Source organism: Mobula hypostoma, chromosome 5, assembly GCF_963921235.1.
Source record: "Mobula hypostoma chromosome 5, sMobHyp1.1, whole genome shotgun sequence".
Taxonomy (NCBI): Eukaryota; Metazoa; Chordata; class Chondrichthyes; order Myliobatiformes; family Myliobatidae; genus Mobula; species Mobula hypostoma.
Window position 1 is genome coordinate 198,704,608 of NC_086101.1, and position 27,184 is coordinate 198,731,791.

The window sequence follows — 27,184 nt, forward strand, 5'->3', positions numbered from 1 at the left end:
GTATGCCCTCTCCTTTGCTTTAACTTTGGCTTTGACTTCTCTTGTCAACCACGGTTGCATCCTTTTTCCACTCGAAAATTTCTTCTTTTTTGGAATATACCTGTCTTGCACATTCCTCATTTCTCGCATAAACTCCAGCCACTGCTGCTCTGCCATCTTTCCCGCCAGTGTCTCTTTCCAGTCAACTTTGGCCAGTTCCTCTCTCATGCCACTGTAATTTCCTTTACTCCACTGAAACACCGACACATCAGATTTCGGCTTCTCTTTTTCTAATTTCATAGTGAACTCAATCATGTTATGATCACTGCCTCCTAAGGGTTCCTTCACCTTAATCTCTCCAATCACCTCTGGTTCATTACACAATACCCAATCCAGTACAGCCGATCCCCTAGTGGGCTCAACAACAAGCTGTTCTAAAAAGCCATCTCGCAGACATTCTACAAATTCTCTCTCTTGAGATTCATTGCCAACCTGATTTTTCCAATCTACTCGCATGTTAAATCCCCCACAATTATCATAACACTGCCCTTCTGACAAGCCTTTTCTATTTCCAGTTGTAATTTGTAGTCCACATCCCTGCAGCTGTTTGGAGGCCTATAAATAACTGCCATCAGGGTCCTTTTACCCCTGCTATTCCTTAGCTCAACCCATAAAGATTCTGCACCTTCCGATCCTATATCACCTCTTTCTAATGATTTAATATCATTTCTTACCAATAAAGCCACGCCTCCCTCTCTGCCTATCTTCCTATCCTTCTGATACACCGTGTATCCTTGGACGTTCAGCTCCCAGAGACATGCATCCTTTAGCCCTGTCTCAGTGATGGCCACAATATCATACCTGCCAATCTGTAGCTGTACAACAAGATCATCCACCTTATTTCTTATGCTGCGTGCATTTAAGTACAACACCTTAAGACCAGTATTTGATACTTTTTGCTTTGATTTCACTGCAACTTTATTGCACTGCAACTCATCCCAATGGCTACACATTTGCCCCATCACCTGCCTGTCTTTCCTGACATCTTTACTGCTCACTATCTTAGATTTATTTCTGTTTTTCCCTTCCTCCGCTCTATCATTCTGGTTCCTATCCCCCTGCCAAATTAGTTTAAACCCTCCCTAACAGCTCTATTAAACTTTCCTGCCAGGATATTGGTCCCCTTCGGGTTCAGGTGTAACCTGTCCTTTTTGAACAGATCATACTTCCCCCAGAAGAGATCCCAATTATCCAAGAATCTGAAGCCCTGCCCCTTACTCCAGTCTCTCAGCCACGCATTCATCTGCCTGATCCGACTACTTTTGCCCTCGCTAGCATGTGGCACAGGTAGCAATCCCAAGATTACTACCCTGGAGGTCCTGCTTCTCAGTTTCCTTCCTAACTCCTGGAAATCTCTCTTCAGGACCTCCTCCTTTGTCCTATCTATGTCATTGGTACCAACATGTACCAAGACGACTGGCTGCTCACCCTCCCCCTTTAGAATATTCAGGACCCGATCCGAGACATCCCGTACCCTGGCACCTTGGAGGCAACACACCATGTGGGTATCTCTGTCAGACTCACAGAATCTCCTGTCTGTTCCCCTGACTATGGATAAAATATAAAAGGAAAATAAAAGGTGCCACACTGATCAAAGTTCAATCTCTTGGTGCACAAACAGATGGAGCTCAGGACCCTTCTTCTTCACCCTGCGACCCCTCGGACCACCTCGACCGGCTGCCTGGGACCAACAATGGTGGTCGACCAGACACTCCACACGGGTCCGTCTCCGTCTCTTCTCTTCGCCGAACGCCCCACTCGAGGTCCAACCCCGTTCGCGGACTCACAGCACCTGGTCCATCCTCTGTCTCTCTCTCCTGCCTTCTGCCCCAAAACCCCATACATACAATATCTTACAGACACACCAAAAGCATAATAACAATCGCAATTGGTTCATAACACCTTTCTTATCAGTAACGTGATCCAAACAAACTGCTAGCGGGAGGACTTTCTCAGCAGTTAACATAACAAAGAAGCCCTTTCAGTTAAAATGTAACAAAGAAGCCATTTTAATTAGACTATGCAGTGACATTTAAAAAAAAAGAAACCCCCTTACATAGAGATTAGTGGGTACGATATTGTGGACATCACTGAGTCATGGCTGGAAAGAAAGCCATAGTTGGGTATTGATAGGGTAAATGCAAGCAGGCTTTCACCACTGAAGCTGGATGAGACTACAACCAGAGGTCGTTGTTTAACAGCTGAAAGGGGAACATGAGGGGAAACTTCTTCACTCAGAGGGTCGTGCCAGCTGCCAGCACAAGTAGTCCATACAAGCTCGACTTCAGTATTTAAGCAAAATTTGGATGGTAGGGGTATGGAGGGCTATGGTCCTGGTGCAGGTAAATGAGAATGAGCAGTTTAAATTGTTTTGGCATGGACCAGAATGGCCAAAGGGCCTGTTTCTGTGCTATGCTTCTCTGACTGTGTCTGCATGCCTTTTCAGTTTGCATCGTTGCTGCTTTGTGATTGGTGGATTGATATTTACATTAACAAGCAAATGTACCTAGTATAGCGGACACTGAGTATATATCTTTTACAATACCGTAATTACAGTTGGCAGACTATTCCACATATCCTCTACCCCCTGGAGAAAGACTTGCTATTTCAGTCTCCTTTTTGATCTTCCCCCTTGCAACTTAAACCTAAGCCTTCAGTGCTTTAGAACCATTACACTGAGAAAATTACTATGTACACTATCTTTGTTCTTCAGTTTTAAGAACTTCTACTCTAAAACCTCCTTCCCTCAAATTTCTTCACTTCAGGGAAAACAGTCCAAGTCTATCCAGTCTGTGTATCATAGCTCATGCCCTGGCAACATCCTTGTGAATCCTTTCATCTTCTATTAATCACATCCATCATGTCACTCTGTTGGACTGGAACTGCACACAGTGCTCCAAGCATGGTCTCTTACAGCATTTTGTATAGTTGTACCTGTTTAACATGCATTTTTATTTTTGAGGTTATCCAATCTTGTATGAACAGCTTCGGTTTTGTGCTTAATGTATTTGTACTGCACGTGAAGGGTGTATTTGTAATGGGCCTTTCCCAACTGTAACTGACTGACTAATAGAATCCAATCTTGTATTTCCAGGAATATTCCAGCCTCACATACGACATTTGCTGGTACTTGCCACTCCTGTTGACATTGTGATCCTTGGCGTCAGCTTAACCAGTTCTCAGTCAGGTATAGTGCAAGGAGATTGAGTCGGGACCATTTTGTATTACGTTCCTGTCTGCCCAGAGTGCACAAAGGACCCTTTCACCTCTGGATTATGAAATGGTCACAAGACCGAAATTGGAGCTGAGATTTGGGTTGGCTTTCCTTTCCCATTAACCCTAGGCTCATCAATGATATTGCAGGTGAAAGAGTAATTGAGGTGGATTATAAAATTAGTTAAACGTTATGACCGTGGTTAAACAAGGGCATTGAGGATGTCTTCAAAAGGCAGTGCCTTAAGATGGCATTCGGGATCCTAGCCATCCAGGTGATGCGCCCTTCTCGTTACTCTCATCATGGAGGAGGCGCAGGAGTCCAAAGATGCACACTCAATGTTTTAGGAATAGATCCTTCCCCTCTACCATTAGATTTCTGAGCAGTCCATGAACTTTGCATCTTTGCTCTTTGCACTATTTTTAAAACATATTTCTTACTGTATTGTTGCTGATGTATCGCACGGAGCTGCTGCTACAAAAGAACAAATTTCATGACAATGATAGTAAGAATGATTCTGGTATGAAAGAAGAAGCAGCTGCCTATGATTTCCTTTCTTCTGTCTCCCTCCATTCTTAAAGAGTGGAGTAAAATTTTCCAGTCCTCTGGAACAATTCCAGAATCTAGTGATTTTTTTTAGAGACCATAAGACCATATTTACTGAGGAAGCCTCTGCTGCGTCATTGGGCAGAGAATTCCACAGATTCACCATCCTCTGGGAAAAGCAGTTCATAGAAACATAGAAAACCTACAGCACAATACAGATCCTTTAGCCCACAAAACTGTGCCGAACATGTCCTTACCTTAGAACTAACCAGGCTTACCCATAGCCCTCTATTTTTCTAAGCTCCATGTACCTACCCAAAAGTCTCTTAAAAGACCCTATTGTATCTGCCTCCACCACCGTTGCCAGCAGCCCATTCCACGCACTCACCACTCTCTGCGTTTTTAAAAAAAACTTACCCCGGATACCTCCTCTTCCAAGCGTCTTAAACCTGTGTCCTCTTGTGGCAGCCATTTCAGCCCTGGCAAAAAGCCTCTGACTACCCACACGATCAATGCCTCTCATCATCTTATACACCTCCATCAGGTCACCTCTCAACCTCCGTCGCTCCAAGGAGAAAAGGCTGAGTTCATTCAACCTGTTTTCATAAGGCACGCTCCCCAATCCAGACAACATTCTTGTAAATCTCCTCTGTACCCTTTCTATGGTTTCCACATCCTTCCTGTAGTGAGGCGACCAGAACTGAGCACAGTACTCCAAGTGGGGTCTGATCAGGGTCCTATATAGCTGCAACATTACCTCTCAGCTCTTACTTTATATACTTTATACTTTATTGTCGCCAAACAATTGATACTAGAACGTACAATCATCACAGCGATATTTGATTCTGCGCTTCCCACTCCCTGGATTACAAATATTAAAAATAGTAAAAATTAAAATTATAAATCATAAATAGAAAAATGGGAAGTAAGGTAGTGCAAAAAAACTGAGAGGCAGGTCTGGATATTTGGAGGGTACCACCCAGATCCGGGTTAAACTCAATCCCACGATTGATGAAGGCCAATGCACCATATGCCTACTTAACCACAGAGTCAACCTGCATAGCAGCTTTGAGTGTCCTATGGGCTCGGACCCCAAGATCCCTCTGATCCTCCACACTGCCATTAAGGGTCTTACCATTAATACTATATTCTGCCATCATACTTGACCTACCAAAATGAACCACCGTACACTTATCTGGGTTGAACTCCATCTGCCACTTTTCAGCCCAGTTTTGCATCCTATCAATGTTCTGCTGTAACCTCTGACAGCCCTCCACATTATCCACAACACCCCCAACCTCATCTCCATCCTAAATCTACTCCCCCGAATCTTGAGGCTATGTCTCCTAATTCTAGTCTCACCTATCAGTGGAAACAACTTTCCTGTCTCCATCTTGTCTATCTCTTCATAATTTTATATATTTCTATAAGGTCTCTTACTCTTCTGAATTCCAGCAAGTACAGTCCCAGGTGACTTAATCTCTCGTCATAGTCCTTGTCTTTGGAATCAACCTGGTGAACCTCGTCTGCACTGCCTCCACAGCCAGTATATCCTTCCTCAAGTAAGGAGGCCAGAACCGCATGCTGTACTCCAGGTGTGGCCTCACCAGTACCCCGTACAGTTGTAGCATAACCTCCCAGCTCTTAAATTCAATCCCTGTTGCCGTAAAGGCCAACATTACGTTTGCCTTCTTGATAGCCTGCGGCACCTGCAAACCACCATTGTGATTCATGCACAAGCACTCCCAAGTCCCTCTGCACAGTAGCATGTCTCAATTTTTTGCCATTTAAATAATATGCTCTTCCATTTTTCCTTCCAAAGCGGATGACCTTGCATTTACCAACATGGAATTTCATCTTCCAGACCCTTGCCCACTCACTTAACCTATCTGTAATCTCTCTGCATTTGGAGAGACATAATCTGATTAGGGATTGTCAACATGGATATGTCAAAAGCAGGCCATGCCTTACAACTGCAAACACGAGGAAATCTGCAGATGCTGGAATTTCAAGCAACACACATAAAAGTTGCTGGTGAATGCAGCAGGCCAGGCAGCATCTCTAGGAAGAGGTACAGTCGACGTTTTTGGCCGAGACTCTTTGTCAGAACTAACTGAAATCAGTTAGTCCTGACGAAGGGTCTTGGCCCGAAACATCGACTGTACCTCTTCCTAGAGATGCTGCCTGGCCTGCTGCGTTCACCAGCCACTTTTATGTGTGTTCCATGCCTTACAAGCCTGATTGAATTGTTTGAGGATGTAACCAAACACGTTGATGAAAGTAGAGCCGTGGAAGTAGTGTATGTGGATTTTAGTAAGGCAAGGTTCCCCATGCAAAGCTCATTTAGAAAGTAAGGAGGCATGGGATCCAAAGAGACTTGCTTCGTGGATCCAGAACTGGCTTGCCCACTGAATGCAAAGGATGGTTGTAGATGGTTTGTATTCTGCATGGAGGTCGGTGACCAGTGCCTCAGGAATCAGTTCTGGGACCCCTCCACTTCGTGATTTTTTTTATATAGATGACCTGGATGGAAAAAGTAGAAGGGTGGATTAGTAAGTTTGATGACACAAAGGTTGGGGTTTTGTGGATAGTCTGGGGAGTTGTCAGAGGTTATAGCGGGGCAGCGATAGGATACAGAACTGGGCTGAGAATGGCAGTTGGAGTTCAATCCAGATAAGTATGAAGTGGTTCATTTTGGAAGGTCAAATTTGAAGGTGGAATGTGATATTAATGATCAGGCTCTTGGCAGTGTGGAGGATCAGAGATTTCTTGGGATCCATGTTGATAGGGCACTCAAAGCAGCTGTGCAGGTTGACAGTGTTAAGAAGGCATATGCTGTGTTGGTATTCATCAACCGTGGGATTGAGTTAAAGAGGTAATGTTACCGTTATATAAGACCTTGGTTAGACCCCACCCTTATCCACATAAATAAGAAAATAAATAAGAACTAGTGTACGGACACTTTAGCAGTAGCATCCCACTCTTCGCCAATGATTGAGGTCATTTTTGTGAAGTGCAAATAGTTTTATATACGAAGGGATTTCGCCATATTTGCGTTTGTGGCTGTATACATCCTCTTCCTCCGCCCCACTCATGCCTGTGAAGCTCTGTGTGAGCTCCAGAGCACCATCAGTGACTTTCAAACCAAACATCCTGATGGTGATGTCATTGTCTCTGGTGACCTAACAACAATCCGCCCTAAATTCTACCAGCATATTGGTTTTGCTACCAGAGGTGAAAATACATTAGACTACGAACATACCAGGCGCATATAAAGCAGTTCCCCAGCCCCACATTGGGCTCTCAGATAACTTGTCTGTTATGCTAATTCCAGCATATAAACCACTGATCAAACGGGCCAATGCCTGTCTAAGGCTACGTCCACGCTACGCCAGATAATTTTGAAAACGAAGCCTTCTCTTCGTTTTGACTCTCTGTCCACACTAAAACGGCGTTTTCATCCCCCGAAAATGGAGATTTTCAGAAACGGTCTCCAGAGTGAATAAATCTGAAAACGCCTAATATCTGTTGCAGTGTGGACATGGTAAACGGAGCTTTTTAAAACCGTTGTCATGACGTGCCGCAACAGATGGCGGCAGTGCGGCATTTCATTGTTTTCTTCTTCTTCTTCTGCTTCTTATTATTATTACTTTATTGTTGCCAAACAATTGATACTAGAGTGTACAATCATCACAGCAATATTTGGTTCTGTGCTTCGCAGAACCTAACAATTTCAGAACAGACGGCAACGAGACTGAAGCCAGAAGAATTAGAAATGTACTCACCAAATCCCATAGCTTACTGAATAAATAAGTATACTCACTTTGCCCTGTTTTCTGTTCTTGCTTGTGTGAAGGTAAGGACAGAAAACACCCTCCGCCACCTCCAGTTTAAATTCCATGCGGAATATTTTGGAGGACCAAGAATCAAGGTGGTTTACCTATTTATGCAAGTACTTCTCTGACAATAGATGTGTAACAGCCTAATGTAACATTGTTTGGAAATATAAGGTAACACTGACACAGACACGTTTTATACATTTAACAAGGTGCTTTATTAATGCAACAGAGTTGGTCAATTTTTCAATGTTCGTCGTCAGCCGGGTCATACTGTCCATGAACTCCCTGTCGGTTGCCTCCATATACTCCAGTATTTGTTTATTTTAAGTTTTAAGTCCTCTTGTGCGAGAGCCAAGAGCAATTCCTTTTAAGTTTTTGTACTCCATAACTGGACAAACGTGCACTAAGTATACCGTTTCCTCTTCGCTTGTTTTCTGTGTGTACTGCACATGCCCAGTAGGAGGAGATTTGCCCAAATATCCGTTCTAATGTGGACAGAGCTATTTTGAAAAACGCTTAGTGTGGATGCCTGTTGTTTTTACTCAAAACCGGCATTTTCAAAATTATCCGGTGTGGTGTGGACGTAGCCTAAAGGTGGTGAAAACCTGGCCTGAAGGCACAATCTTATTATTGCAGGACTGCTTTGAAAACACAAACTGGACAATGTTCAGGGAGGTCACTACCTATGGCAATCATGTAAACATTGAGGAATATGTGGATTCTGTGACCGGCTGCATAGAGAAGTGTACAGAGGACGTTACCATCACGAAACACATCTGAGTGAGAGCAAATCAGAAGCCATGGCTTACTGCAGACATCCATGCACTGCTGAGGGAACGTGATGTGCCTTCAGATTATGTGACCTGAAAGCTCTCAGGGAAGGAAGCACTGTCCTACCCTCCTCCATCAGGAAGATAAAACGGGAGCATTCTGAAAGAATATAAAGCCACTTCTATGATACCAGAGACACGAGGAGATGTGGCAGGGAGTTCAGAGGATTGCAGACTACAAAGTATATATAGAATAGTACAGCACATTACGGGCCCTTCGGCCCACAATGTTGTGCCGACCCTCAAACCCTGCCTCCCATATAACCCTCCACCTTAAATTCTAGTAGTCTCTTAAACATCACGAGTGTATCTGCCTCCACCACTGACTCAGGCAGTGCATTCCATGCACCAACCACTCTCTGAGTAAAAAACCTTCCTCTAATATCTCCCTTGAACTGCCCACCCCTTACCTTAAAGCCATGTCCTCTTGTATTGAGCAGTGGTGCCCTGGGGAAGAAGCGCTGACTATCCACTCTATCTATTCCTCTTATTATCTTGTACACCTCTATTATGTCTCCTCTCATCCTCCTTCTCTGCTCTAAACCAGGCAGCATCCTGATAAATCTCTGTACCCTTTCCAATGCTTCCACATCTTTCCTGTAGTGAGGCGACCAGAACTGGACATAGTACTCCTAGTCATAGTCATACCTTTGTTGATCCCGGGGGAAAGTGTGGCCTAACCAGAGTTTTATAGAGCTGCATCATTACATCGCGACTCCTAAACTCTATCCCTCAACTTATGAAAGCTAACACGCCATAAGCTTTCTTAACTACCCTGTATATACAATGTAGTATCACTTTCCGGAATTGGGAAAGCGCGGAGCACACTGATGATGGTGTGTTAGACAGAGTCGTCGGAGTTTGGGTGGTGCAGTGGTCCCCACCCTCCAGGCAGTGAACTGATGCTGATCCGCAAAGCATGCAGCAGTAGCTGGGAGGCACACAGCACATCTTTAAGAAAAAAGCCGAAATAAACATGCTAATTAATTAGGTGCTGCCTGGCACGTAATTAATTAGCATGTTTATTTCGGCTTTTTTCTTAAAGATGTGCTGGGTGTCTCCCGGCTACTGCTGCATTCTCCGTGAATCAGTATCTGTCTGCGGCCTGGGTGTTGGGGTGGTGGGACACTGGGGTGTCATCTCGTCATCTGTTTCCATTAGAGCAGGCAGCTCATCTTCTCCTATGACTGCCTGCCTCGATGTCGAAGGTCGAGGTTCGTTGTCTGCTGTGGCTGATGTGGAAGGCTTGCTTGACTGCTGAGCCTCGCGCATTTTTCTATCATACAGTTCTTTGTAAGCACTCAAACCATCCTGCAAATATCCCCTAAGCCGACGTACCCGTTCAAAATTAAAGTCGTACTTTATCATTACTCATTCGGTTTCGATTGTTATCCTTTCCTCTTCCAATTGCATCAGCTCTTCATCTATCAGTTCTTGGTCATGGGATGCCAAAACCTCTTCAACATCATCTTCGTCAGCTTCCACAAGCCAAACTCACTTAGTCCTTGCTTCGTTCACCACGATCAAAACGCTTAATTATGTCTAGTTTTACGCTAAGTGTAACACCCTTACGAGCTCTTTCAGGCTTTTCTGATACAGTACCATAGAACTCATCTTGCTAACAGCTGCTCACAGGCACGTGTTTAAGCAATGCCGGCGAGAATGCTGTTCCGATTCCGGGGGGAGAGCGGCTGCTCGGGGTGCACACTACCTTTTATCGTGCGCTGATTTTTTTTGCGCGCTGCCTTTCTTCATAACGGTGAAAACACCCAGTGAAAACAGGGTACTAATATAGGTCTTTCGTAACAGTGAGGTTTTGTAAAGCGAACATTCAAAAAGCGGGGGACACCTGTATATAGTTAAATGATAAACTTGACTTGGCATCCAAGTTCTCTTGCATTGTCATCCTTGTCCTTCCTTCCTTACTGTGTTACCTGTCCACAGTTTCGTTTTGCTGGCAGTCCATAGTTTCGTTTACTGTGGGCGTCACGTGTCCCCAGTTTCGTTTTACTGGGGGTCCACAGTTTCATTTCTGTGAGCGTTACCTTATGACGTATGACGACGGTATAAAAGAAATGTGGACAGTGCTGAGAAGGAGTCGAAGGAAAGAGAGAGAGAGGGTGAAGATTGCAGGCTTCGAGCGATCAGGGAACAACTCACAATCGAGAAGGGTAAAGTCTAATGCTTACCCATACCCAAAGGATTGGGTTAATCAGCGGCACACTGTTCATTGTGGAGACGTGTCTGTCCTTCGTATGATTCATGGGTGTGGATTTCATGACAGTCACTTTGTGAAATTGCTCTTCGTGGACTTCGGAACAGTATTCCTTGGCTGGGATCTTCGATAACCGTTTCTTCATTCGCTAGCCATGGAATCTTTGGAATTCTTCATGATCGCTTCGTCGCTGCATTGTGAATCCACAAGTCTCTCCTGTCACCTATCTTGTGAATTACTGGGACTCTCTGAACTGCAACTTTACAACTGTGCTTGATTAGGATTTGTTACGAACGGATTCTAAGTTTGACTGTAAGGGAGCTATAGACGCATAACACTATTAACTTCTGTTTAAGAAAGTAGTTTATTTAATTTTCTATATTTTTGAGTAGATGTAAATAAAAATAGTGGTTTTAATATTAAAACCCGACTCAATTTGTCATCTCTTGCTGCTGGTACGTTACGAAATCGTAACAACTGGAACATGGCAGACCTGTATTTTATGTAGTTGGACTTTTAGCACCCTCCACATGTCAGATGTGGACTTGCCAAAAGCAGCTGTTCCCAATTGATGCTGCCCTGTTCCTGCTTAATACTTTCTTACTTTGCCCTGCTTGAAATTAATACTCTCCCACAACATGCATACTTAGCCTTATGTATAGCTATCGTACTGTATCTATTACTATCTAATGTAGTTGTATTTATCCTTGCACAATTTTTGCAGGAGTAGGAATGCTGAATGATAGTCTGTGTGGAGGGATGCAACTCCTGCCAGATCCCCTGTTCTCCATTCCCACAGACAACACCTATCTGCTGGCAGTCACTGCTGCTGACAATGGCCGTATATTCCTCGCTGGAAAGGATGGGTGTCTGTATGAAGTTGCCTATCAGGTGAGTTTAATAATTTTCCCTTCTTTATTTTGCTGTCATAATATTATTGAAGTTGTGTTGTGAGAGTTTTCCTGATGGACTCTGTGATTTTCCAGGCAGAGGCGGGTTGGTTTAGTCAGCGATGCAGGAAGATAAATCATTCTAAAAGTTCCTTGTCATTCCTCATCCCATCGTTGCTGCAGTTTACTTTTTCTGAAGATGGTGAGTAATATAAATGCTCTGTGTGGGGTCCAGGTAAAAGGTTCAGAAGCATTTTAGGCTCCTTGGCTGCAGAGAAAGTGCCACAATGTGGAGCTAGTGATTGGCTCTGGTACGAAGTTGGGACAAACACAATGGGTCAAATGGTTTTCTCTTCTTTAAATATTCTATCATTTTATGTCCAAGTCTTGTACCAGACTTGTTCATTATGCAATGACAGGTGGGTTCTCATCTATGAGGGGTATAGATGTTGATAGGTAGAACCTTGACCCCATCAAATAGAAGAACAGAGAGCGGGAGTAGGGCATCTGGCCCCTCGAGCCTGCCCCACCATTCAATAAGATCATGGCTGATCTGTCCGTAAACTCAGCTCCATCTACCTGCCTTTTCTCCGTAAACCTTAATTCCCTTACTACGTAAAAGCCTATCTAACTGTTCCTTAAATATATTTAGTGAGGAAGCCTCAACTGCTTCCCTGGGCAGAGAATTCCACAGATTCACCACTCTCTGGGAAAAACAGTTTCTCCTCATTTCTGTCCTAAATCTTCTCCCCTGAATCTTGAGGCAATGTCCCCTAGTTCTAGTCTCACCTACCAGTGGAAACAACTTTCCTACTTCTATCTTATCTATCCCTTTCAAAATTTTGTATGTTTCTATAAGATCAAGAAGGCCTTAAAACTTTTGCTTCTCCCTTGACAAGAGACCTGACTAGTTCGTCTCCATCACCATCTCCATCTGACTGGTGGATCCTTACCCTCAACCATTTCTTTTGGTCTCTTCCATTCAGGGTGTAGATATGTGCCCCAGCTATGCCTGTCTTTTCACAGGTTATGTGAAACAGTCCCTGTTCTAACCTTTCCATGGTAATTGTCCCCAAATCTTTTTGTGCTTCATTGATGACTCCATTCGTGTTGCTTCATGCACTCATGCTGAGTACATCAATTTCATCTGCTTGGCCTCCAACTTCCACCCTGCCCTTAAATTCAATTGGTCCATTTCTAACACCTCCCTCCCATTTCTTGTTCTTTCTCCATCAATAGAGACAAACTGACTACAGATATCTTTTATAAACCCACTGATTCCCACGACTATCTTGACTATATTTCTTTCCAGCCAATCTTCTGTAAAAATGACGTACCCTTTTCTCAGTTCCTTTGACTCCACCACAACTGTTCCTCAGATGAAGTTTCCTTTTCAGGACAGCTTCCTTCTTCAAAGAATGTGTTTTTTCTTCCTCCACTATTGGCGCTGCCTTTACCCACATCTCCATTTCCCGGACATCCGCACTCACCCCATCTTCTTGCTGCCTTAATAGGGATAGAGTTCCTCTTGTCCTCACCTCCGCATCCAACACGTACTCTGCAACCTCTGCCATATTCAACGGGCCCCCAACTACCAAACACATCTTTACCACCCCCGCTCTCTGGTTTCTGCAGGTATCGCACCCTACATGATTCCTTTGTCCATTCATTCCTCTGCACTAATCTCCTTCCTGGTTCTCATCCCTGCAGTCTGTAGAAGTGCTGCACCTGCCTAATTGTCTCCTCCCTCACCTCCATTCTAGGCTCTTAATAGTCCTAATGCATCACCTGATGCAACACTTCACCTGTGAATCTGTTGGGGTCGTCTTCTGCAGTGGCCTCTACATTGGTGAGACCCGATGCAGACTGGGGGACCCCCTTTGTTGACCACCATCTCTCTATCAACAGAAGGTGGAATTTTCCAGACGCCAGTCATTTCAATTCCTATCCTCATTCCATCAAGTTATTCGATGGTCTCATCTCCTGCCACGATGAGGCCATCTCGGGATGGAGGAGCAACATCTTGTAGAGGGAGCCTCTAAGCTAATGACATGACAATTTCTCCATGACAATCCCTTCCCTCCTCTTCATTTCCCCATTCTGGCCTCTTACCTCTTCTCTTCACCTGCCTATCACTCCTCCAGTGCCCCAATTTCACTTTTTCCCATGGTCTAGTGTCCTCTGCTATCAGATTTCTTCTTCTGCAGACCTTTGCCTTTTCCACATCACCTCCTCACTTCTTAGTTCATCCCTTCTCCCCAACCCACCTGGCTTTACTTATCACCTCCTCCAACCCCTTCATTCTAGCATCTGCCCTCTTCCTTTCAGTCCTGAAGAAGGGTCTTTGCCTGAAACATCGAGTGTTTATTCATTTCCATAGAATGCTGCCTGATCTGAGCTCTGCCAGCAATTTGAGTGTGTTGCTCAGGTGAACATCATTTGGGAAAATGTTGGGTTTGGGAGGAAGAAGAGGAAATGCACTGCATTTTTGTTCCATTGAACTAATAATGTTGCAGTACAAAGGGGTGTTTGGAACATAATGTTGACATAAAATTTCAACAAGCAATTAGAAAGGTGTTTGGAATGACAACATCTACTTCTACATGCAGCAGCAGACCCTTCACCCATCCCCTTCATTCTGATGGTTTGTCAATCTCTATTTACATGTGAAACTGAGGTGCTAGTTGAGGTAGTGGATATGGGTTCAATTGAAAGGTTCAGTGAAGATTAGATAGCTACATGTATAAGAGGGATATGGAGGGCTTTGATGCACCTGCAGGTAGATTGGACTACGCAGAGCCTAAGGGTGATGAGATATAGGAGCAGAATTAGGCCATTTCGCCCATCAAGTCTGCTCTGCCATTTTATCATGGCTGTTCCACTTTCCTCTCAGCTCCAATCTCTTACCTTCTCCCTGTATCGCTTCATACTCTTACCAATCAAGATTCTACCAACCTCTGCCTTAAATATACATACAGACTGGGCCTCCACAGCTGCCTGTGGCAACGAATTCCACAGATTCACCACTACCTGGCAAAATAAATTCTTCCTCATTTCAATTCTAAAAAGACGTGCCTCTATTTTGAAGCTGTCATATGAGCTTGGACTCTCCCATCATGGGAAACATCCTTTCCACGTGCACTCTATCAAGGCCTTTCACCATTCGATGATGGCAGAGTAGCAGTGGCTGGAATTTCTGGAAGCAATTCAGAAAGGCATAAGATATATACATCCAAGAGTGGAAGAAGTATTCTAAAGGCACGATGACACAACTGTGGCTACAAAAAAAGTCAAAGCCATCATAAATCCAAAGAGAGGGTATACAATAGAGCAAAATAATATTAAAGAAGATACCAAAAGTTTCTTCAGTTACATAGTGTCAAAGAGAGGTGAGAGTGGATATTGGACCGCTGAAAAATGATGCTGGAGAGTTATTAATGGGGGATAAGGAAATGGCGGATGAACTGAATAACTGAATAAATATTTTGCATCTGTCTTCATTGTGGAAGACACTTGCAGTATGGTGGCATCTTCAGGTATCAGGGGTCATGAAGTGTTTGAAGTTACCATGAGTAGAAGGTTCTTGGGAAACTGAAAGGTCTGAAGGTAGATAAGTCACCTGGACCGGATGGTGTACACCCCAGGGTTCTGAAAGAGGTGGCTGAAGAGATTGTGAAAGTATTAGTAATGATCTTCCAAGAATAACTAGAATCCAGAATGGTTCTGAAAGACTGGAAAATTGCAAATGTCACTCCACTCTTTTAAGAAAGGAGAGTGGCAGAAGAAATGAAACCATAGGTCAGTTAGTCTGACCTCAGTGGCTGGGGAGATGTTGGAATCAATTATTAAGGATAAGGTCTCGGTATTTGGAGGCACGTGATAAAATAGGCCATAGTCAGCATGGTTTCCTTAAGGCAAAGTCTTGCCAGACAAATCTGTTGAAGAAATAACAAACAGGATAGACAAAAGAAAATCAGTCGATGAAGTGTATGAGCCCAAGGTATTACAGGAAATACAGTAGCATTAAATATTTTCTATTTTCTATTTTCTAAATGGAGAGAAAATACAAAAAACTGAGGCAGTCCTTGTGCAGGATTCCCTAAAGGTTTATTTTCAGGTTGAGGCTGCGGTGAGGAAGGCAAATGCAATGTTAGCATTCATTTCAAGAGGAGTAGAATATAAAAGCAACGATATAATATTGGGACTTTATAAAGCACTGGCCCTGTGGCTCAGAAGGGGAGGGAAGGGAAAAAGGCAGCACTAATAGGGGACTCTATAGTTAGGGGGTTAAGCAGGTGATTCTGCGGACGCAGGAAAGAAACTTGGATGGTAGTTTGCCTCCCAGATGCTAGGGTCCGGGATGATTCTGATCATGTCCATGATATCCTGAAGTGGGAAGGCCAGAGGTCGTGGTACATATTGGTACCAACAACATAGGTAGGAAAAGGGAGGATGTCTTGAAAACAGACTACATGGAGTTAGGAAGGAAGTTGAGAAGCAGGACCTCAAAGGTGGTAATCTTGGGATTACTGCCTGTGCTATGCGGCAGTGAGTATAAGAATAGTGGAGGATAAATGTGTTGCCGAGGGATTGGAGCATGGATTCAGATTTCTGGATCATTGGGACCTTTTTTGGGAGAGGCGTGACCTGTACAAAAAGGACAGGTTGCACTTGAATCCGAAGGGGACCAATTTCCTGGCAGGGAGGTTTGCTAAGGCTATTGGGGAGAGTTTAAACTAGAGCTGCTGAGGGTGGGAACTGAACTGAAGAGACTGAGGAATGGGCAATAATTAGCACACGTATAGAGAGAGCTTGAAGACCATGTGAGAGGGAGGATAGGCAGGTGATAGAGAAGGGATACGCTCAGACTGACGGTTTGAGATGTGTCTATTTTAATGCAAGGAGTATTATGAACAAAGCTGATGAGCTCAGAGGGTGAATCAGTACTTGGAGCTATGATGTTGTGGCATGAGACTTGGATAGCTCAATGATTACTTAGAGTGCCAGGCTTTAGATGTTTCAGAAAGGACGGGGGGTGGGGGGGAAGAGGTGGGGGTGTGGCACTGCTGATCAGAGATAGTGTCATGGCTGAAAAAAAGGATGAAACCATGGAGGGATTGTCTACTGAGTCTCTGTGGGTAGAAGTTAGAAACAGGAAATGGTCAATAACTCTACTGGGTGTTTTTTATAAACCACCCAAAAATAACAGGGATATCGAGGAGCAGGTAGGGAGATAGATTCTGAAAAGGTGTAATAATAACAGGATCGTCGTGGTGGGCGATTTTAATTTCCCAAATATCGATTGGCATCTCCCGAGAATAAGGGGTTTAGATGAGGTGGAGTTTGTTGGGTGTGTTCAGGAAGGCTTCTTGACAAAATATGTAGATAAGCCTATCAAGAGGAGAGGCTGTACTTGATCTGGTATTGGGAAATGAACTTGGTCAGGTGTCAGGTCTCTAAATGGGAGAGCATTTTGGAGATAGTGATCAAAATTCTATCTCCTTTACCATACCATTGGAGAGGGATAGGAACAGACAAGTTAGGAAAATGATAAATTGGAGTAAGGGGAAATATGAAGCTATCAGGCAAGAACTTGAAAGCATAAATTGCTTTCAAGTTGGACAGAGTAGATGTGGAAAGGTTGTTTCCCTTGGTGGGTGAGTCCAGGACAAGAGGCCATAGTCTTAGAATTAGAGGGTACCCAGTTAAAACAGAGATGAGGAGAAATTTTTTTAGCCAGAGGGTTGTGGATTTGTGGAATTCGTTGCCACATACAGCTGTGGAGGCCCGATCATTGAGGGTGTTTAAGGAGGAGATTGACAGGTATCTAATTAGTCAGGGTATCAAGGGATATGGGGAAAAAGCCGGAAATTGGAACTAGATGGGTGAATAGTTTAGCTCATGGGGGAGCTGCGGAGCAGACTCGATGGGCCGAATGGCCTAGTTCTGCTCCTTTGTCTTGTGATGATGAAATTGGAACAGATGTTCTCAGGGAAATGTACAGCAGAAATGTGGCAAATGTTCAGGGGATATTTCCGTGGCATTCTGCATAGGTACGTCCGAATGAGAGAGGCAAAGGATGGTAGGGTACAGGAACCGTGGTGTACAAAGGCTGTTGAAAATCCAAGGAGAAAAGAAAAGCTTACAAAAGGTCTTAAAAAACTAGGTAATTGTAGAGATCTAGAAGATTATACGGCTAGCATGAAGGAGTTTAAGAATGAAATTAAACTATGTTCTATGAAATTAGGAGAGCCAGAAGGGGCCATGAGAAGGCCTTGGCGAGCAGGATTAAAAAAACCCCATCCCTAGTACGTGAGGAGCAAGAGGATAAGCGTGAGAGAATAGGACCAGTCAAGTGTGACAGTGGAAAAGTGTGTATGGAAATGGAGGAAATAGCGAAGGTACTTAATGAAAACTTTGCTTCCGTATTCACTACAGAAAAGGATCTTGGTGATTGTAGGGATGACTTACAGTGGATTGAAAAGCTTGCGCATATAGACATTAAGAAAGAGGATGTGCTGGAGCTTTTGGAATGCAACAAATTCGATAAGTCTCCAGGATTATAAGAGGTATACCCCAAGAGTCGAGATATAGATACCGTTCAGCTTCAGCTTTTTTACAGATGGTGTGATGTTTGCTTCCAGAATTTGCTGGTATTTAATTTCCTCTACCAGTGAAATGTGCCCTGTGCCACTGGCTGCAACACAAGCCCAAAGCATGATTGATCCACCCCCGTGCTTAACAGTTGGAGAGGTGTTCTTTTCATGAAATTCTGCACCCTTTTTTCTCCAAACATATCTTTGGTTATTGCGGCCAAAAAGTTCTATTTACGTCCTATATACGAGATGTACTCCAGGAGGGGAGGCGAGGGAGGAGATTGCTGAGCCTCTGGCAATGATCATCATCAATGGGGACAGGGATGGTTCCAGAGGATTGGAGGGTTGCAGATGTTGTTCCCTTATTCAAGAAAAGGAGTAGAGATAGCCCAGGAAATTATAGACCAGTGAGTCTTACTTCAGTGGTTGGTAAGTTGTCGGAGGAGATCCTGACAGGTAGGATTTATGAGCATTTGGAGAGGCATAATATGATTAGGAATAGTCAGCATGGCTTTGTGAAAGGCAGGTCGTGCCTTACGAGCCTGATTGAATTTATTGAGGATGTGACTAAACACATTGATGAAGGTAGAACAGTAGATGTAGTGTATATGGATTTCAGCAAGGCATTTGTTAAGGTTCCCCATGCAAGGCTTGTTGAGAAAGTAAGGAGGTATGGTATCCAAGGCGAACTTGCTTTGTGGATCCAGAATTGGCTTGCCCACTGAAGGCAAAGTGTGGTTGTAGACGAGTCATATTCTGCATGGAGGTCGGTGACCAGTGGTGTCTCGGGGATCTGTTCTGGGACTCCTTCTCTTCGTAATTTTTATAAATGACCTGGATGAGGAAGTGGACGGATGTGTTAGTAAATGCGCTGATGACACAAAGGTTGGAGGTGTTGTGGATAGTGTGGAGGGCTCTCAGAGGTTACAGCGGGACATCGATAGGATGCAAAACTGGGCTGAGAAGTGGCAGATGGAGTTCAACCTAGATAAGTGTGAGGTGGTTCTTTTTGGTAGGTCAGATAGAACATAGAATAGTACAGCACAGTACAGGCCCTTCGGCCCACAATGTTGTGCTGACCCTTAAACCCTGCCTCCCATATAACCCCCCCCCACCTTAAATTCCTCCATTTGCCTGTCTAGTAGTCTCTTAAATTTCACTAGTGTATCTACCTCCACCAGTGACTCAGGCAGTTCATTCCATGCACCAACCACTCTCTGAGTAAAAAAACCTTCCTCTAATATCCCCCTTGAACTTCCCACCCCTTACCTTAAAGCCATGTCCTCTTGTACTGATCAGTGGTGTCCTTGGGAAGAGGTGCTGGCTATCCACTCTATCTATTCCTCTTAATATTTTGTATACCTCTATCATGTCTCCTCTCATCCTCCTTCTCTCCAGAGAGTAAAGCCCTTAGCTCCCTTAGTCTCTGATTATAATGCATACTCTCTAAACCAGGCAGCATCCTGGTAAATCTCCTCTGTACCCTTTCCAATGCTTCCACAAATATGATGGTAGAATATAGTATTAATGGTAAGACACTAGACAGTGTGGAGGATCAGAGGGATATTGGGGTCCAAGTCCATAGGACACTCAAAGCTGCTGCGCAGGTTGATTCTGTGGTTAAGAAGGCATACAGTGCATTGGCCTTCATCAACCATGGGATTGAGTTTAAGAGCTGAGAGGTAATGTTACAGCTGTATAGGACGCTGATCAGACCCCACTTTGGAATACTGTTCTCAGTTCAAGACACCTCATTACAGGAAGGACATGGAAACCATAGACAGGGTGCAGAGGAGATTTACAGGGATGTTGCCTGGATTGGGGAGCATGCCTTACAAGAATAGGTTGAGTGCACTCGGCCTTTTCTCCTTGGAGCGGCATAGGATGAGAGGTGACGTAATAGAGGTGTATAAGATGATGAGAGGCATTGATTGTGTGGATAGTCAGAGGCTTTTTCCCAGGGCTGAAATGGCTAACACGAGAGGGCACAGTTTTAAGGTGCTTGGAAGCAGGTACAGAGGAGATGTCAGGGGTAAGTTTTTTTACACAGAGAGTGGTGAGGAATGAGTGGAAATAAAGGAATCCTTGGATTATCTGGTGACTAGTGTTCCACTAGTGGTCTGTGTTGGGACCGCTTTTTACGGATAATGAAATTGATGGCTTGGTAGCCAAGTTTGTGGATGATACAATGGTGGGTGGAGAGGCAAGTAGTGTTGAGGAAGCAGAGAGGCAGCAGAAGAAGTTAGTCATCAGCAAAGTTACTAGCTTAGCCTTCTACTACCTCATACAGGTAATTAATAAAAATCAGAAAGAGGAGGGGTCCCAGAACAGATCCCTGCTGACCACCACTGATCACTGTCCTCCATGAAGAATACTAACCATCTACAACCACCCTTTGCCTTCTGTGGGCAATCCAATCCAGGATCCACAAAGCAAGGTCTCCTTGAAAACCAAGCCTCATTACTTTCTGACTGAGTCGTGCATGGGAAGCCTCATCAAATGCCTTACTGAAATCCATATACACTACATCCACTGCTCTACCTTCATCAATATATTTTGTTACATCTTCAAAAATTTCAATTAGGCTCATTGGGTACAATCTGCCACGATAAAGCAATGCTGGCTATCCCTAAGCAGAACATGTCTCTCCAAATGCTCATAAATCCTACCTGTCAGGATCTTCTCCAACAATTTGCCCACCACTGAAGTAAGACTCACTGGTCTGAAATTCCTGGGTTATCTCTACTCCCTTTCTTGGACAAGGGGACAACATTTTTAACCATCCAATTCTCTGCTACTTCTTCTGTCCCTATTGATGAAAAGATCATTGCCAGAGACTCAGCAATCTCCTCCCTCACTTCCCATAGTAGCCTGGGGTATATTTCGTCTGGTCCCGGTGATTTATCTAATTTATTTCCTTTCAATAGCTCCAGCACGTCCTCTTTTTTTTTTAAATGTCTATACACTCAAGCATTTCAGTCCGCTATAAGTCATCTCCACAATTGCCAAAGTCCTTTTCACTGGTGAATACTGAAGCAAAGTATTCATTAAGTTCCTCTGCTACCACCTTTGGGCCCATGCACTTGTTTCCACCATTGCACTTGATTGGTCCTATTCTTACACGGTTCATCCTCTTGCTCTTCACGTATTTGTAGAATGCTTTGGGGTTTTTCTTAATCCTGCTCACCAAGGCCTTTTCATGGCCCATTCTAGCTTTCCTAATTTCGTTCTTGAGCTGCTTCCTGGCACCCTTGTAATTTTCTAGAGCTCAAACAGTACTGAATTTCTTGAACCTTTCATAAGCTTTTCTTTTCTTCTTAACTACATTTTCTGCATCCTTTGTACACCATTGTTCTTTTACTCTACCATTGTTTCCCTGCCACAATGGAAAATATCTCTACAGAATGCCATGCAAATGTTCCTTGAACATTTGCCTCATTTCTGCCATGCGAACTGAGAACATCTGCTCCCAAGTTCCTGCCTCATAACATCATATTTCCCCCTACCCCAATTAACTGTTTTCCCAAATTGTCTGCTCCTAAACCTCTCCAGTGCTACGGTAAAGGAGATAGAGTTGTGGTCACTGCCTCCAAAATGCTCTCCCACCGAGAGATCTGACACCTGACCAGGTTCATTTCCCAATACCAGATCAAGTACAGCCTCTCCTCTAGTTGTATTGTGTCAAGAAACCTTCCTAAACATACCTAACAAACTCCCTATCTGCTTCTCGATGTCCCTGTTACTATTGGGGAGGGGGGTCTATAAAAAGCAGCTAGTAGAGTTACTGCTCCCTTCTTGTTTCTGACTTCCACCCATAATGACTCAGTAGACAATCCCTCCATGACTTCCTCCTATTTTGCAGCCGTGATACTATCCCTGATTAGCAATGCCACTCGCCCACCTCTTTTGCCTCCCTCCCTGTCCCTTTTGAAACATCTAAGGCATGGCACATTCAGCAGCCATTGCTGCCCCTGAGACATTCAAGTCTCTGTAACAGCCACAATGTCATAGTTCCACGTATTGATCCATGCTCTAAGTTCATTTATCTTGTACCTGATACTCCTTGCATTAAAATAGACACATCTCAAACCATTAGGCTGAGTGCATCTTTGCTCTATCATCTGCTTATCCTTCCTCACAAACTCCCTACAAGCTGTCTCTGCTGCAGTGCCATTCGCCCCATCCTCTGCCTGTTCAATTTAGTTCCCATCTCCCTGTAAATCTAGTTTAAACCCTCCCCAATAGCATTAGCAAACCTCTCTCCAGGATAATTGGTTCCTTTCCAGTTCAGGTGTAACCTGTCCCACTTGTACAGGTCACTCCTTATCCAGAAAAGGTTCTAATCATCCAGGAACTTGCAACCCTGCCCCCTGCACCATCTTCTCAGCCACTCATTCGTCTGCACTACCTTTCCTGCTCTAGCTCGTGGCGCCGGGAGTAATCTGGACATTATCACCTCGGAAGTCCTGCTCCTCAGCCCCCTTCCTAACTCCCTAAAGTTACTGTGCAGGACCTCTACCCCTCTCCTGCCTATGTCATTGGTACCAACATGTACCATGACCTCCAGCTGCGCAACTTCTCCTTCGAGAATATTCAGCAACCATTTCGGGATATTCTGGACCCTAGCACCCGGGAGGCAACACACTATGCTGGCGTTTCTAGCTGCCACAGAATCTTCTGTCTGTCCCCCAAACCATAGAGTCTCCTATGACTATTGCTCTGCCTGACTTCACCCTACCCTTCTGAGGCTCAGAGCCGACCAAGGTCTGGCTGCTGCTGCCTTGCCCAGATTGGTCTTCCCCCTCAGTAGATTCCAAAGGGGTAAACCTTTTGCTGAGGGGAAAGGCACAGGGGGACCCTGCACTGACTTCTTTCTCCCTTTACCTCTGTGATGTTCACCCATCTACTCCCTGAATTGAATGTAACCCACCTGCTCAAAAGCTGTATTTGTCAAATGCTCCGCCTCCCGGATGATCCTAAGTTCATCCAGCTCCAGCTCCAGCTCCTTAGTGCCGTCTTTCAGGAGCTGGAGTTGGCTGCACTTCCCACAGGTGTAGTCATCAGGTTCTATGAGTTCCCACATCCGACAGGAGGAGCATTCACTGCCGAGTCCCATTTGGATAAGCAGGGCTGCACTGTGAGGATCATGTTTTTTGCATTTTTCTGTTTACTATTGTTTTAGAATACATTTTGGGAACTATTGAGAGCTGGTGCCGTCATTTGGCTACTTGCCAACTGAATGAACATATTTGTAGCCACACACATCAAAGTTGCTGGTGAACACAGCAGGCCAGGCAGCATCTCTAGGAAGAGGTACAGTCGACGTTTCAGGCCGAGACCCTTCGTCAGGACTAACTGAAGGAAGAGTTAGTAAGAGATTTGAAAGGGGGAGGGGGAGATCCAAAATGATAAGACAGGAGGGGGAGGGATGGAGCCAAGAGCTGGACAGGTGATTGGCAAAGGGGATATGAGAGGATCATGGGACAGGAGGCCCAGGGAGAAGGAAAAGGGGGAGGGGGGGAAACCCAGAGAATGGGCAAGGGGTATAGTCAGAGGGAGAAAAAGGAGAGTGAGAGAAAGAATGTGTGTATATAAATACATAACGGATGGGGTACGAGGGGGAAGGTGGGGCATTAGCGGAAGTTAGAGAAGTCGATGTTCATGCCATCAGGTTGGAGGCTACCCAGACGGAATATAAGGTGTTCCTCCAACCTGAGTGTGGCTTCATCTTTACAGTACAGGAGGCCATGGATAGACATGTCAGAATGGGAATGGGATGTGCCACACGTTAATTCCACATCCCATTCCCATTCTGACATGTCTATCCATGGCCTCCTGTACTGTAAAGATGAAGCCACACTCAGGTTGGAGGAACAACACCTTATATTCCGTCTGGGTAGCCTCCAACCTGATAGCATGAACATCGACTTCTCTAACTTCCACTAATGCCCCACCTCCCCCTCGTACCCCATCCGTTATTTATTTATATACACACATTCTTTCTCTCACCTTTTTCTCCCTCTGTCCTTCTGACTATACCCTTTGCCCATCCTCTGGGGTTCCCCCCCCTTTGTCTTTCTCCCTGGGCCTCCTGTCCCATGATCCTCTCATATCTCCTTTGCCAATCACCTGTCCAGCTCTTGGCTCCATCCCTCCCCCTCCTGTCTTCTCCTATCATTTTGGATCTCCCCCTCCCCCTCCCATTTTCAAATCTCTTACTAACTCTTCCTTCAGTTAGTCCTGACGAAGGGTCTCGACCTGAAACGTCGACTGTACCTCTTCCTAGAGATGCTGCTTGGCCTGCTGCGTTCACCAGCAACTTTGATGTGTGTTGCTTGAATTTCCAGCATCTGCAGAATTCCTGATATTTGTAGCCAGGTTGTTTATTTTTTTTATTATTATATATCTTTTTCCAGATCCATTGGTTCAGGTTGCCATTGACAACTCCAGAAATATCTTGTATACTCGCTCTGAGAAGGGAGTCCTGCAGGTAAGGTACTGCGTTATTCACAGTGTTAAATAGAATCAGAGTCATAGGGAAGGACAGCACAGAAAAGGGCCTAAGATGCACTTAGGCACACATCATCCAAGCCGGAACCGTTTAAACTGCCTCCTCCCATCAACACCATTGACCTCCATATCCCTCCTATCCATGAACCTTTTCTTTTTTTTTTAATTTTATTTTTATTTGGATAAGGAATTCACAATTATCATGTACTTTTTTCACACATATAACCTTTTCCATTTTTTTATATGTATAAAACTACAATTATTTATACATTCTTAAGTACACATTGAGATGATATAAAAGGAAAATAAACATTTAAATAGGTAATTATGTACTGTGGTAAATCTAACCTATTAGGCTAAGTAATGAAATTAGTTGTTAAGAAAAATGGTAATAATAGTTTCCATACAACCCTTCTGGACCATTTCCACTGGTCCAAAATGTTGCATACAAGTCTATATACCAACCATTGTAGGTGTTTATATCCCAATTTGTTCGTGCGTGTTCCTGCCCGCAGACATAATTATCCAATCCCTATGTACTTATTTACTTAATTTTTTCATTTTTTTATCCATGAACCTTTTCAAACTTATCTTCAATGTTGAATCAAGCTCACATGCACCATTTGTACAGCAACCTCAGTCCCCACTCATGAACCCCTGAGTGAAGGAGTTTCCCCTCATGTTCCCTTTAAGCCACGATTTCTGGTTCTGGTCCCTCCCAACCTCGGAAAAAGCCTGCTTACATTTACCCTGTCTATACCCTCATAATTTTGTATACCTCTATCAAATCGTTTCTCAATCTTCTATGTTCTAAAGAATACAGTTCTAACTTATTGAATCTTTACTTATAACTTGGGTCCTCCACACCCAGCAACATCCTTGTGATTTTTTTTCTCTGCTCTTTCAACCTTGTTTACATGTGGGAAAACATCATGACTTGTCCCAGTAACCAAGAAGGGCCTACTGAATGCCTTGAATGATTACCATCCAGTGGCTCTGACACACATCATGATGATCCTTGAGAGGCTGATCCTGGCTCATCTCTGGCCCCAGATCAGATCAGCCATTGAACCCCTGCAGTTTGCTTACCAGGAGTGCATTGGAATTGACTATACTGTCATCTACCTGCTGAACAGAGCCTAGTCCCATTTGGATAAGTAGGGCTGCACTATAAGGATCTTGTATTTTGATTTCTCAAGTGCCTTCAATACCATACAGTCCTCATTGCTGGAGGAAAAGCTTCCTTCAATGCAGATTGGCACTTCCATTGTATACTGGATAATGGACTACCTGACTGGCAGACCACAGTTTATGCGGCTTCAGAGCTGTGTGTCAGACTTTATTGTCGCCAAACAATTGATTCTAGAGCGTCCAATCATCACAGCGATATTTGATTCTGCGCTTCATGCTCCCTGGAGTACAAATCAATAGTAAATGTTAAAAATTTAAATTATAAATCATAAATAGAAAATAGAAAAGGGTAAGGAAGTTAGTTAGTGCAAAAAAACCGAGAGGCAGGTCCGGATATTTGAAGGGTACGGCCCAGATCCGGGTCAGGATCTGTTTAGCAGTCTTATCACAGTTGGAAAGAAGCTGTTCCCAAATCTGGCTGTATGAGTCTTCAAGCTCCTGAGCCTTCTCGCGGAGGGAAGAGGGACAAAAAGTGTGTTGGCTGGGTGGGTCGTGTCCTTGATTATCCTGGTAGCACTGCTCCAACAGAGTGCGGTGTAAAGTGAGTCCATGAATGGAAGATTGGTTTGTGTGATGTGCTGGGCTGTGTTCAAGATCTTCTGCAGCTTCTTTCGGTCTTGGACAGGACAACTTCCATACCAGGTTATGATGCACCCTAGAAGAATGCTTTCTATGGTGCATCTATAAAAATTAGTGAGGGTTTTAGGGGACAGGCCAAATTTCTTTAGCTTTCTCAGGAAGTAAAGGTCTGGTGGGCCTTCTTGGCAGTGAACTGTGCTTGGTTGGACCAAGTCAGGTCATTTGTGATATTGACCCCGAGGAACTTAAAGCTTTTGACCTGTTCCACTTGTGCACCACCGATGTAAATGGGGTCGTGTGGTCCGCTACTCCTTCTGAAGTCAACAACCAATTCCTTTGTCTTGCTGACGTTGAGGGATAGGTTATTGTCTTTGCATCATGCCACCAGGTTCTTAATTTCCTCTCTGTACTCAAACTCATCACTACCCGAGATACGGCCTACAATTGTGGTGTCAACAGCAAACTTGTATATTGAGTTTGATGGAAACTTGGCTGCACAATCATGGGTGTACAGTGAGTACAGCAGGGGGCTGAGTACACAGCCTTGTGGGGCGCCGGTGCTCAGAGTGATTGTAGAGGAGAGCTTGTCCCCTATTTTTACAGCCTGGCTCCTGTCTGTGAGGAAGTTGAAAATCCAGCTGCAGATGTGAGTGCTAAGGCCCAGGTTCTGGAGCTTAGGAATCAGTTTATTTGGAATGATGGTGTTAAAGGCAGAGCGGTAGTCAATGTAAAGGA

At 44.3% G+C, this 27,184-nt stretch overlaps 1 protein-coding gene across 2 annotated transcripts in view; it reads left to right on the forward strand.

Moving 5' to 3' along the window:
- The window catches only part of nup155 (nucleoporin 155), a 248,559-nt gene that overhangs the window by 41,417 nt on the left and 179,958 nt on the right, over nucleotides 1-27,184 (forward strand). For both annotated transcript variants that reach the window (XM_063049676.1, XM_063049677.1), the window contains exons 5-8: nucleotides 3,134-3,226; nucleotides 11,408-11,574; nucleotides 11,670-11,775; nucleotides 24,586-24,659. In XM_063049676.1, the coding sequence (XP_062905746.1) occupies nucleotides 3,134-3,226; nucleotides 11,408-11,574; nucleotides 11,670-11,775; nucleotides 24,586-24,659 (440 nt within the window). The remainder of the gene's footprint in view (nucleotides 1-3,133; nucleotides 3,227-11,407; nucleotides 11,575-11,669; nucleotides 11,776-24,585; nucleotides 24,660-27,184) is intronic.